Source organism: Schistocerca americana, chromosome 8 (assembly GCF_021461395.2).
Source record: "Schistocerca americana isolate TAMUIC-IGC-003095 chromosome 8, iqSchAmer2.1, whole genome shotgun sequence".
NCBI classification, from domain to species: Eukaryota; Metazoa; Arthropoda; class Insecta; order Orthoptera; family Acrididae; genus Schistocerca; species Schistocerca americana.
In genome coordinates, this window is record NC_060126.1 from 369,346,162 (window position 1) to 369,360,744 (window position 14,583).

Below are 14,583 nucleotides of genomic sequence, written 5' to 3' on the forward strand. Positions count from 1 at the left end.
TCGCACCAGTGTTTAAGAAGAGTAGTAGGAGTAATCCATCGAACTACAGACCTATATCATTGACGCCGGTTTGCAGTAGGGTTTTGGAGCATATACTGTATTCAAACATTATGAATCATCTCGAAGGGAACGGTCTATTGATACGTAATCAGCATGGTTTCAAAAAACATCTTTCTTGTGCAACGCAGCTAGCTCTTTATTCGCACGAACTAATGGCCGCTATCGACAGGGGATCTCAAGTTGATTCCGTGTTTCTAGATTTCCGAAAAGCTTTTGACACCGTTCCTCACAAGCGACTTCTAATCAAGCTGCGGGCCTATGGGGTATCGTCTCAGTTGTGCGACTGGATTCGTGATTTCCTGTCAGGAAGGTCGCAGTTCGTAGTAATAGACGGCAAATCATCGAGTAAAACTGAAGTGATATCAGGTGTTCCCAGGGAAGCGTCCTGGGACCTCTGCTGTTCCTGATCTATATAAATGACCTGGGTGACAATCTGAGCAGTTCTCTCTGGTTGTTCGCAGATGATGCTGTAATTTACCGTTCTAGTAAGGTCATCCGAAGACCAGTATCAGTTGCAAAGCGATTTAGAAAAGATTGCTGTATGGTGTGGCAGCTGGCAGTTGACGCTAAATAACGAAAAGTGTGAGGTGATCCACATGAGTTCCAAAAGAAATCTGTTAGAATTCGGTTACTCGATAAATAGTACAATTCTCAAGGCTGTCAATTCAACTAAGTACCTGGGTGTAAAAATTACGAACAACTTCAGTTGGAAAGAATTCAACTAAGTACCTGGGTGTAAAAATTACGAACAACTTCAGTTGGAAAGACCACATAGATAATATTGTGGGGAAGGCGAGCCAAAGGTTGCGTTTCATTGGCAGGACACTTAGAAGATGCAACAAGTTCACTAAAGAGACACCTTACACTACACTCGTTCGTCCTCTGTTAGAATATTGCTGCGCGGTGTGGGATCCTTACCAGGTGGGATTGACGGAGGACATCGAAAGGGTGCAATAAAGGGCAGCTCGTTTTGTATTATCACGTAATAGGGGAGATAGTGTGGCAGATATGATACGCGAGTTGCGATGAAAGTCATTAAAGCAAAGATGTTTTTCGTCGCGGCGAGATCTATTTACGAAACTTCAGTCACCAACTTTCTCTTCCGAGTGCGAAAATATTTTGTTGAGCCCAACCTACATAGGTAGGAATGATCATCAAAATAAAATAAGAGAAATCAGAGCTCGAACAAAAAGGTTTAGGTGTTCGTTTTTCCCGCGCGCTGTTCGGGAGTGGAATGGTAGGGAGATAGTATGATTGTGGTTCGATGAACCCTCTGCCAAGCACTTAAATGTGAATTGCAGAGTAATCATGTAGATGTATATGTAGAAGACGAACCTCAACAAGGAGTAGAAAATGCATTGCAAGTGGCCAAGTTTTGGACAAAAGTAATAACTGCATATATAACATCTATGTTTCTGATAAGAGACTCACTTCAACGCTGGAAGGTCACATGCTACCATCCTACACCGTTTACAGCGCTCCATAGCTATCAGAGCGCTCTTTTGAAGCGGTTAATGGATTATCCGGTGTGCTCACAAATGGATATCCGAGAAGGGGAACCCATTTCCATTTCACCATTTCGTTTCAGGACAGTGCTTCGTCATGCTCAAACGTGACGCTGCCGGCGGTGGGCGCAGCCAGCGAGAGCGTAGGAGAGGAGCACAGGCGGCGTATGACCGGTGCCGGCAGAGAAGGCCCGATTAGGAGAGCCACTGCCGGGGGCGCGGGCGGCGCTGATTCACGACACCCGGGGCGGCCTGCCAACACCCGTTTTCTTCTACTCCCCTGGCAATCACGAAACTAAACATCCCGTAAAACTAGCTGGCGGTCCCGCAAGGACGCCCACAAGGTTACGCGCCAATCCCCTACCTGCGTTCCTAGAGTAAGATTATCTGCCTTCCTGCCGCCCGTGTTCCCAACGTTATGTGGTACAAACGCTCTATTGCCGAGATATATTAAAAAAAATACACTGAATTAACAAAACAAATACTTGCTGAAACAAACACTTATCGATAAGACAAATGGCGCTAGCGAAGGAAACAAAGTCTTTTCTTAACGTCTGCAGCGCCTGTGTGAAGCGTTTCCTTCGCTTTCGGGTGAATGCAAATGCTGAGTTGTATCTTCCTCAGATCATTCGCGCAGGTATTATGGCAATGACGTGGAACAAGTCAGTTTAAGAACGATCTATGTGCGGTTGGTTTATGGTTACATGTTGGTCATTCAGTGATTATTAAATACTGCAGAGGATTAAATTTTACTAAAAATTAACGTTGATTTTATTCACAAGACTGGTAAACACACATAAATTTAACAATGAACGCAATGTGTAGAACAGAAAGAGTTGCAAAGATAAAATGATTTCAGTGTAGATTTAAAATCTGCCCTGCTATCTGCCAAATTTTTATGTCATTGAGCAAATAGTGAGCTACAAAAAGCTACAGTGATAAGTAGTGAAGGTCATGTTTTCTTCTTGTTACTAAAAATACAACTTGCTTACAACTCAAGAACGATCTTGTTGATTAAAAATGGATCCGCCACAGAGAAACCGTCTGCAGAGCCTTACCATACGAATATTGCTGTCCAAATCGCTGTTTAAATGCTCTACCTACCGACCGTAAAAATACTAAACGCTCTGAGCGTTTTCAAGCACATATCATTTGCAACTAAGATAGGATACCGAGAGAATTATTGCATTGGTTAAGACATTAGGTTTAAATCGGGAGGAAAGAAATTCAAATTGATTAAGGCGAATGCTACGATGGTTCATTCGAAAAGGACAAAGCCAATTCCTTTCCTCATCCTTGTCCCCTCCACTCTCCTTATTTTCTTTACCCTGACGAAGCGAGGTTAAGTGCCTGGATGAACATTTCGCAAATGCTCCAAGCGCCTGTCTTCCTTCAGGTTTTGTCTTACACAGAGTTACTCATAGGTACGGACAGGGGTTTCAGACGACGTCTGCTCAAAAACTAAGTGGATAGAGCCTCTCTCCAAATTTGTAACCTATATTACAGGTGCACAATGTGGACTTTATTTGTAACGAGGTAAACGTCAATAAGTGCGTTCAATTCGTTGACACGGTACGTCCGGGAAAGATCGACGGCAGCCCGCTTTGCAGATCTGTTCTTTGGGTTGCGTATCTGCAGATGTGAGCTTAAGTGATGCTGCAATATAGAGCAGAGGGTTAACAGTGGAACTTCAAGACAGCACAATCTACAGGCGTAAACTGTAATTATAAGAAATCTGCAAACTATCAGCAGGCTTTACCCTTATCAGTGCAATGTCGACACGTGACAATAACGAGAACCAATTTCCACTGTTCTCTGATAATCTATCGTGAGACATATATGTCCAGATGGTAGTCAGAGGATTAGGTAAACTTTACGCCGGATCCCACCCTTTAAGCTAGGTCCTCTGCCCCTGTTGATTAAATTATCCGCCGATGTAAGACGAATAGCTTGAGCTGCCAGGGAAAGCAGGTCGAAACAAATGAATAATTAGGTCTTCGTCATTGCTGAAGTACGAATTTAGCGTTAAAAATTGTTATTCTATGCTGCTCATTTAACATTCCCCAAAACGAAGATGTCGGTACTACTCTGTGCCCGGAGCAAGCTACGTATCCGGTCCGAAATGAAGTCTCCCAGGCAAACATCCCGGGGGTAGGCCTGTCAGCGTTCGTCGGACACCAGCAACCCGGTTTTTCCCGGTAACTTACGACCGTCGCCCTCTTTCCCGCCACAAAACCAGGCCGCCAGACTGATGCTTCGCCTGCGCAGCAAGTTACGAGCGACGGCTTCTTCTAACGAGACGGCGGCCGTTGAGTGGTGAATGGAAGACGACCGCCGCTCTCGCTGTCCCGGGTCCTGGCCACTATTTCGGGACGCGGCGGGAATAGCGCTGCCCACGGGATACGCACTCCCACGCACGCGAAGTGGGAGTTGGCGGAGGAGTCCATCTCAGTGAAAGACCAGTGGGATGCGAGTGATGCAATTTCCGAGTTCTTTGGAAGCCGCCGGTAAGAATTCGGCATTAATAAACTGATATTTCAGGGTCTATAAATGTTTGAGAAAATTCCACAGTCGACAATTTAGACTATACAGTGTTTTTTATAGACCTCAGTCTGTGAAATTTATGCGGAGGACCAGCAACACTATTTAAATATTCTTCTTCGTTTCCGGGCCTCAGTCCCATAACGTCATGTTGTTGTTGTTGTTGTGGTCTTCAGTCCTGAGACTGGCTTGATGCAGCACTCCATGCTACTATATCCTGTGGAAGCTTATTCATCTCCCAGTACCTACTGCAGCCTGCATCCTTCTGAATCTGCTTAGTGTATTCATCTCTTGGTCTCCCCCTACGATTTTTACCCTCCACGCTGCCCTCCAGTACTAAATTGGTGATGCCTTGATACCTCAGAACATGTCCTACCAACCGAACCCTTCTTCTACTCAAGTTGTGCCACAAGCTCCTCTTCTCCCCAATTCTATTCAATACTTCCTCATTAGTTATGTGATCTACCCATGTAATCTTCAGCATTCTTCCGTACCACCACACTTCGAAGCTTCTATTCTCTTCTTTTCTAAGCTATTTACCGTCGATGTTTCACTTCCATACATTGCTACACTCCATACAAATACTTTCAGAAACGACTTCCTGACATTTAAATCTATCCTCGATGTTAACAAATTTCTCTTCTTCAGAAACGCTTTCCTTGCCATTGCCAGTCTACATTTTATATCCTCTCTAATTCGACCAACATTATTTATTTTGCTCCCCAAATAACAAAACTCCTTTACTACTTCAAGTGTCTCATTTCCTAATCTAATTCCCTCAGCATCACCCGACTTAATTCGACTACATTCCATTATCCTCGTTTTGCTTTTGTTGATGTTCATCCTATACCCTCCTTTCAAGACACTGTCCATTCCGTTCAACTGCTCTTCCAAGTCCTTTGCTGTCTCTGACAGAATTACAATGTCATCGGCGAACCTCAAAGTTGCGCTAATAATGATCAAATCTTTATCTGTGATCAGACAGTAAGTTTACTAGCACTTCTGTGCAGGATGCTCTCTCTGTCGACACAGTCACCAGTTACCTTAAAGGAGAAGGAAGTGCAAACTTTGTTCAGTCGAAAGGACATATGGGGCGTTCAAAGCACGTGGAAATAAAGCCTGTTTTTGGACAGTTTGGGATTTTTCCACTTTTAAGTACCATTCACAAAGCTGCTTTCAGAGTATAAAAGTCTCCTGTCCAGATGTTGTAAATATCTGCTCTAGGATTGGCAACACCGTTGTCGAAGAGGAGCAGTCCCTTGTTCAGAACACATTGGGAAAATGTCCATTGTCACAGTTTGCGTGGTTTGTTTTAGCGTTGTGAGAGCTATAATTAAAGGGGATTGATGATTATGAGTGACTCGTCTGAAGTTATGGAAGATAATGCATCGGAATATCAGCGTTAGAGCTCAGAGAAGCTAATAATTACTTTGTACATTTGGTAAGTGAGAATTAACTATAATAACCAAACTTGGTTGCTGAGTTTAAACATCTGATTATATTTTATGGTACTTTCACAGTCATTGTATGTTATTTTAGCACGGGAGGGGACACAGATACTGAGGAAGAGCAGCGAGCAGAGGGACAAGACGTTCTCGACATCCAGAGAAATAGAAGAGGTGTACTGGTCAATGGCAGCGGAACTGTGGTCAGTAGTATACTACAAGGAAGGTTGTAAAATATCCAGGTAATAGTCTTTCTGCTAATGCACCCTGTAACATGTCGCAATGCCAAAACTTAAAGAACAAGAGAGAGAAAACATATTTCATTCTTTCTGGAAACTTAGTAATTACAGCCAGCAGCTTATGTATCTTCGGGACTTGTTCAGTCAAGTCAGATTATAGGGTCTGGTAAAAGATTTGGTTCTGAAAATAGTAAAGGCGTTAGCTTCAGATGTTTCTTAAGGATTGGAGCGAGATCTGTAAGGATGTGTAAATTCTACACATAATAAAATAATCATATATTCAGACTTTTGTACCGGCCAAAACATGAATATTAAATTGTCATGATCTCTCATGAAGTCTTAGCCAATGATCACAAATTCTTGGTATCAGCAGATTCTTACTTACCTAATGATAGTGATTTTGGGTCAATGGAGAAAGCCAGTAAGAAAATTTCGCACATTTACACACCAAATGATTGGATGGATATCGTCTGACAAGCAAAGAAAACGTCCCCCGATTTCAGGTCATTGCAATGAAATTCTCAGACTTTTTATGCTCCAGGAACTTGAAGAATTCAGTAATAAACATAAAAAAATGATTGATGGTTGTGGCATCAACTGCTGACCATGAGATGGTTACATTATGAAGTAGAATCTTCTTTTACCCTGCTGTTTAGGCCGACTCTGAACCCTGATGTGCAATTTTACGAAACTGACTTGAGAAGAAGCATGGCCATACCATAACATACTTTTGTAACACCCAGCAGAGGTCTCTTTATACCAAACGTCGACCAGCAGCAAAAGAGAACAAAAAGGGCATGGAAGATTTACTTCTATGCATTCCACCTGTGCATCACCATTTTTTCAAGAACCTACATTATGATTCTGCCACAAGAGCTTCCTCAGCTTTACCAGAGCAAACAGACAAAAGTGAATAAATTTTCTGTGAATGTGGATTACTTAACTTTCTATTTGGACATATTTGTTATATGCAGATACAGGGACTAAAATTTTAATTATATAAACTAGAAATACATTTTGTTTGCCGTTTCCTCAGTGGAACGTGAAGGCCAGAATGAAGAGGAAGATACAATTACAATACATACAGTGCACGAAAGAATCAAGCCCAAAATTTTATTGTACTTTTATATTCAAAGTAACATGGAGCGGCACTTAAATTTTCCGTTCTGCATTTTGAGAATACATGATACAAAATATCTTCTATCATTCAAACTTTCTAAAATAGTGTAAACTTTTTTCCTGCAATTAATTATTCCGCAAAAACTTTGTATATTTTACTTAAAACTTTTTTTGTGGCTTGTTCCCTTTGTACACTGAGCACCCCATATGTAAAATCCGTCAACTAGTCACGGTGATTACGGATTATTAATCTTACGACATTAAGATGATAGCGACGCGTTTCGAGCCGCTAGTGCTCACCATCAAACATCGCTGCGCGCAGACCACTTGCATATTATTTATGCTACAAATACTATGAACTAGGTTACAGCTAATTTGTTGCGTTGCCAGGGTCTTGAAAAGCACTGCGGAAGCGAGGGAAGATGCTGGGCCAAAGCTGCAACCAGTAGACGTACGTGTCACCAGCATACTGGAATCAATAACCGGTACATAAGTATTTCGTACATCTTTTCCCTTTGCATGCACGGAGGCGTATGTTCTGTACCCACTGAAGACATTGGCGGTGCAATAAATTAGCGATCACGTAGCTAATAGTATTAGTAGGGCAAATAATATGTAAGTAATTTGTATTTCTTGTTGCCTGATTATTAGCTCTAGTGGATCGAAACACGTCGCTAGTAAAATGACATCGTGAGCTTAACAATCCTTACACATTGTTAACGGCTGCAATACATACATAAATAAATAATCTGCCAATAAGACTAATAATTATTTGTTCAATCTATATTACATTTTTAACGCTTGTCTATCGCGTTTTAAGGGCGTATGTAGGGAACCAACTCGCCAGCTGACCAGATGAGTGTGGAAAACTACCTAAAAGTCACATTTGGGCGACACGTGCACCAGAGCTGTGGTTATCATTAATTAAGTGCGCTGTTACCTTCCGTATCTGTATCAGTTCCTTGCCTCGCAATCTACACACATATTGTGCAAGCCCAAGAACATTGCATTTCAAAGGTAATTCGTACTAATATTGTTCCGAGCCACTTTCTGTCTAATTCTGTTCGCATATGGAGCGTCGCTGAAATGACTGTGTGCATGCGCCCTAGACTCTATTAAGTAGTTGAATCTTGACACTTGAGTCCCAAAGTCGGAACACTGTCACAGTAAGTGGTGTCTGCAGTCAGCCGCCTTAGCACTCCGCCCTCCGCGGCAAAAGACAATCGCTTTAAACCTACAAATATGGCGTAAAAATCTGAAATTCACATATGGCATTGATTTCTATAGTGTCTCTAACCATCTTATATATCTGCTCTAAATTTTAATGAAGACCGGAGTTAGGTTAAAAATCGCACTGTACTTTTATCCTCGTGGTTTCTGTGTTTGTGAGGTGAAGATGACACTACTTTGATGTAACAGCTACAGAACTTCTACAATAAATGAGCAACCTCAAGAGCACTAGTGTGGTGAAGGCCTGGGAAGAAACTGCAGTAAAACTAAAACGGCCAATACTCATTGTGTTGAAAGGGAACACTGAGGTAACTTATGACGTTCTTGCATTAGTTGACGAAGTTTTGGGTTTAGGCAACTAAATCCAAACAACTCGAGGACGCCGAAATAAGTAAGAAATTAGAATACAATTTGACGAGAAAATCATCTCTAATACAATACTATATTAACGGTGTTCCCGTAAGTATCTATAATACACAAGCAATAATAAAAAAAAAGAGTTATCCAACGCAGAACACTGACAGAAACGAGAAGAGCCAAGACGAAGAATTAATAAATAGAGAGAGAGATGAGACAGAGTTGACGATGTCAAAGTGATTATTTTGACATTAAAATGGAGATGTTTGGGAGTTCAGAAATGCAGCTCTTAGTGGAATACAAGCTGAGGTCCTTTATAATGCTGGTACTGTCCACAATAAGTAACCGTAGCCGGTTGGAGAACATGTCTCCCACTTAAGCAACATGATCATTTACCCCGTGCCCTCCCTCCCTCATACATTAGGTGCCGTTCTTTGGGCTCTTGGTAGGTCTTCTAAAAATAAAATGGTTTGTTTTCATTAATGATTCTGGGAGACCTTGTGTAAAAATTCAGCACTAGGGGCGCCTCTAGCGCCCCTCTCATGTTGGCGCTCCAAGCGGCCACCTGCGTTGCTTCAATCCTTTTGAGCGACCAGGGCGCTCTATTTTAAGTCTGCATATTTTGCGTTTTTAGTAATTCAGCTAAAGCAGAAAAACAGTACGAAAATCTTTGGACTGTCCTTCGTGAGGAAGTTTGAAGTTTGCCCCTCCTCACCCCGCGTGAAACTACCTCTGTTCCCAACAGTAACCGTTATTAAGTTTCAAAAAAACCTATTTATATAGCGCATATGAAATATATATTTGGAGAATAAAGTAGAATGTTGATCCAGACATAAGATTTGCGTAAAAATAAATGAATAAAAATGCATTGCGTGCCAGTGAATCCAATGAAGCCTTTAGAATACTGTGGTCGGTACACTTTATTAGCATTGAGAGTGTTACCCGTTTTCGCTGACTGATGCATAACGGGCCATTTTGGCAGCCTTGTAATTCTAATAGTTGCCCTACTCTACACATACACGTGCAGAACGAATATATTTGTTTCTTTCCAGCAACAAACTATTTTGAGATCCTAAACGGGTACCAGTATTTGTGGTTTTAACAGAGAAGTCCTTGGAACAAATATCAATTCAAAGTTTAATTTGATGGAATAAAAAGTGTATATAATGAAAAAATTGATGATCTGGAAGGTCGTTCTGACGATCTGTTATACTAAACACTTCGATGGAAGTCGTACAGACAGGTCTCCAAGGCTTCGTTGGCTGTTAAGGCCGGCAGAACCACAGAGTAGTTCAGCGAAATACCGCTAGAGAGCAGCAGCAACAAGACATACATCGGACGCCTTTGTAACTCACTGTGCGACAAAGGAATACTCAAGCTCGGATCGGTTAATGATAGTAACTATTCACAGCTGTCTGGACGAAGAAAAATAATTAGAATGTAGAAGTAATAAGAAACGTTAGCATTCCATCTCTGCAATCTACTACACGCAGCGAATTAATACCTTACCGTACTGTAGTGCTGTGCGTGACGTATTATCCCAACTGCCTAGTCCTCCTCCTCCTCCTCCACCAAAAATTCATTTACAAACCTTTAAGTAGCTGCAAATGTGGCTTTGTAATTATAATTTAAACTTACCCTCCACCAGTAACAATTTTGATGTAAGTAATTTTACTCTTACAATTGTATGACTATGCTCTGATGGGCTATGGGTGACACTTCTTAACAGTGCTAGAAACTCACCTACAAAAGTAAATTATGGGTAGCAAAATGTACTAATTTTAAGTTCCATTACTATATGACTCCCCATTTTCCCTTCTCAGGCATCATCAATGAGTTATTGACCTCCTCTTGACTTCTCAGTATTTTCTACTTAGTTTCTTGCATCAGTTTCTATTATTTCTTAATTAGTTTCTTTCATTATTGTTTAATACATGTTGTAGTGTTGTCAGATAACACACAAATCATGAACTATAAATGCAAAGTTCCACCTACCTCATCACAAGCAGCACAGCGTGGCTTGAGCTGCTCAGCGTAATGCCTCTCGCAGTAGAGCAGATCATCATGGGCACAGTAAGTCAAGTCGACCAACAGCTCCTTGCAAGTTGTACATGTGAAGCAAGCTGGGTGCCACAAAGTGCGATCACCAAATTTAGGTGCCACAACACCCAAATCCTGTGGTGCCAATGTCTTCAAACATTGTGGGCACTCCTAGAAGATATAACTTTTGATTAGAGGTTGTAAACAAAATTAAAGGACATATTCAACAGATTGACAGCATTTAAACTGTATGATCTTATAATCACAAATACAATTCTGTCAATACATTAGGTTAGTGGAAATAATAACTGAGTAATTGTCCTGCAACAAAATATAAATATTCCAGAAATGCTAATGAATTTCTACCAATCCATTATGGATACAACAACAAATATTGCAAGTAAATGCTAAAATTTTTGATAGTAAGAGAACATCCACTTGCCAGATGCCAAAATAAGAGCAAAATGAGCACAAAACACACATAAATTTAAAAACAATGTTGAATCTAATGCTTTTACAAATTTATAATATTGAGGAGTTTAAAAAACACAGAGGTACAACACACGATGAGAAGAAGAAATGTGTAAAATCCTATATCTGATATTCAGAGTAGTCTTCATAATATACATTTACACTATAACAATGGAAAATCCAGGATAGAATAATGACAATATTATAAAAAAGGATAGATTGCTACTCACCATATGGTGGACACACACACACACACACACACACACACACATACACACACTAGATCATTGCCTCTAGCAGCTGAGACTATACTGCATACTGCAAGACAGTTTACAGTGTGTGGCAGTGAGTACTTGTTATTATTATTGTTGTTGTTGTTGTTATTGATGGTGATGACAACATAAGGAAGTGAATAACTTACACTACGTGAGTAGCAACTGGGGGTCTGCTGAACTTAGGTCCTTATCTAATGGATATTAAGAATCTCAAATGCCACTACTCTATGAGACATGGTAGAAAGATTTGGACACTGTCCTAGACATTGGCACAAAGTGTGGTGATCAGGGAGTTATGCCACCACCTTTCCTCTCTCTGCTTATGAAATACTAGTGATATAAATTTCTTCTGCCACCAGGCACCATCACACAAGTGTACGATAGAGAGCTTCACAATGGTGGTAGACAAAATACAAGATGGAAGTGTGACAATGATGTATTTTGCAACAGCATCCTTGTGTAAGATAATCTTGTCATATCAGATTTCAGCAAAACTAATTTTTTTATGAACTCTACCTTTTTCATAATCAACAGTTTTTTATAAAAGGTGATCTCACTAGCAGTGGCTGCAATAAGTTGCTCCTGACAATGATGATGGTGACTGAAACCATTTGAACATCCAGTTTTGATGTGAGTTTGGCCCATAAAAAAGACCAAAAATATTTTATACACGTTTGAATAGTGTGTGTCAATGCCATTCCCATTATTGTTGACAGTATATTCTGTCATAAATACTGTTAATATAAAAACGATTGACTTAAAAAAAATTGCAACAAGTACACCACTGAAACAAATGGCACATCTAACAGTCACTCCTGAAAATCAATCACAGGATTATGTGAACTGCTCCCTCCTATGCAGTTGAAGCAACAACAGAAGGGAAAATTCTGAAAGGTTGTGGAGGGGTGGAAATGTTCAGAAAATAGAGCAAAGAGAAAGGAGAGTATAAGATCTGAAATGAAAGGCACTTGGAACTAGCAAGTAAATAAGCTTCCTGGAAGATTAAATCTGCCAGGAAGTTTCAGATCAGTATACACTCCACTGAAGAGTGAGATGAAATAGGACATTAACAAAATGTGACTAAGTGTCGTAATAGTAAGGATCTGTTGAATACTTCTCTCTCCCTCCTACTGCCTGCCCTGCTGAACCAATTTGTAGCTTGAATATGCAGCATACCACCTTAATCTTTCTGCCATCAGATTTACCACATTTGACATAAAACATCCACTGCTAGCTAGTCTTGCCACAATCTCTTTTCAAGGTACTAAGTATGTAATGATGTGCAGCCTTGGCTGTTCAGTTCTTTCCAATATGAAAGGAGGGATCACAGTTTAAGCTGCCTGTCACATTGAAAAGGGAAACTATTCCAGTTAACCTTATTGGTTGGTTTGTTGATCTGGGGGAGGGCACCAAACAGCAAGGTCATTGGTCCCATAAGGTAAGGGAAGGATGGGGATGGAAGTTGGCCATGCCCTTTCAAAGGAACCATCCTGGCATTTGCCTGAAGCAATTCATAGAAATCACAGAAAACTTAAATCAGTATGGCTGATTGTGGGTTTGAACCAGTGTCCTCCTGAATGGTAACCTCATTTAGGAAACCCACAATATAAAAATGGTGTGAGAAACAGAGCTGGAAGGACAGAAAAACAGAAAGGAACTTAAGGTGACAAGAATGGTTAAAATTATATTCAGTAACATCATAAGATAAATAAGTCTTCAATTTATGATTATCATCATTGTTACAGCTAAGAGTGGGTCCAGGTCTGAAAGGAGTTAAATGAGAGAGAGAATTGTGATTGAAGAAATTATTATAATTTAATGTCAAGTAAGTGCCAATTCATAACAGCATGCAGCAGATAAATTTGTTAGCTACTAAACTCTGATGCTGTGGTCATGGATGCAGGCACAGTCATATTACCTACCGGCCCTACACATAGTATTCTGGATCATATGGCGTAAGTTGGGAAACTATTGATGAGTCCACCCTTATATGCACAGTGTTTCATTATCCATCAATATTTTTAGTGTACTATTTGCAACATCTTGTCAAACAATAAAACAAAACTGAATATCCCAAAAACAATTGCTTGCATTTTCAGCTGCTTGTACTATTACAGAGTATATGTTCTAGCAAGAGTGGTTAAAACGTGAAGATCCTTAGAAAATCCTCAAAATGATTTAACTGTCAACCCTGCATTATCATTTTTCAAATCTATCTCACAAAAAATCTATGAATGCAGTCAAATTTTCCTAAAACAGTGTGATACAGATAGTAATAGTTCTGGGTGTGTGTGTGTGTGTGTGTGTGTGTGTGTGTGTGTGTGTGTGTGTGTGTGAGAGAGAGAGAGAGAGAGAGAGAGAGAGAGAGAGAGAGAGAGAGAGAGAGAGAGAGAGAGAGAACTAACACTATGAAAAGAAAATTTGTTAGCAGATTCTGTTGCACTACATAATTCATTTCATATGATACCTGCCAGTTATGGTAGTATTAATTTACAGAATTTTTAATGTGTTCTTATTTGAATGATTTTTCATTATATACATTTCGGGGAAAAAGTTGTTCTGTTGATTTGACACGGGTACCACAAGGTTGTTCTGCTTATAATTATACATCTCTTCTATTTGATTGGATGTCACTTATATTTATTAAACTGAACAGAATATAAATGAGTCATGCCTCACTTTTTGAATGTGCAAAACATGAAATTAGGTACTGTGCATCTAACTGCTTCGATAAACAAAGTGGCATGCTTACAGGAATCTTATTCCAATTCACTATAAGGCTTCGTGACAATACAAGCATGCTGATAGCAAATCTTAAGCCTCTCTGTAGAGATTTTTGTTTTGTTTTGGATCTCATATCATTGCTTATTTGACAATGTGAAAGGTTTATAAGTTGAATTCAACAGTTCCAGGTGCATACTTTTTACTGACACAGCTGCAGCACATAAAACATGTTACAACTTGTTTTGTACTTAGTTTGTGAGTCACACTAGATATCCCATTGAGCATCTCAAAAGCATCTGGGGGAAACAAACGAGTTACAAAATGAAGCATAATTCATAATACCACCACTAGGAGACTAGCATTTACAACATGAACAACTAACACCCCAGCAGAAATTGGCTATTGTGTTACTTTTTAATGAAATATAAGTCCTGTTGCTGCTCAGAAGTGGTTAGACAAATGTCAGGGCCATTGTGGGCCCCTTCCAAGAGAACCATTCACAGGCTGTATGATCCGTTTGAACAGGAAGGATCAATATTGGAAGCAAAGTAATCTCAGCCAAAGCCTGTTTATTTGC

The 14,583-nt window shown here is 40.2% G+C and overlaps 1 protein-coding gene across 1 annotated transcript in view; it reads right to left on the reverse strand.

Annotated features, from left to right (window-relative positions):
* The window catches only part of LOC124545856, a 1,204,377-nt gene that overhangs the window by 336,105 nt on the left and 853,689 nt on the right, over window positions 1-14,583 (reverse strand). Inside the window, exon 6 of the mRNA XM_047124814.1 lies at window positions 10,492-10,707. Coding sequence (XP_046980770.1) covers window positions 10,492-10,707 — 216 coding nt within the window. The remainder of the gene's footprint in view (window positions 1-10,491; window positions 10,708-14,583) is intronic.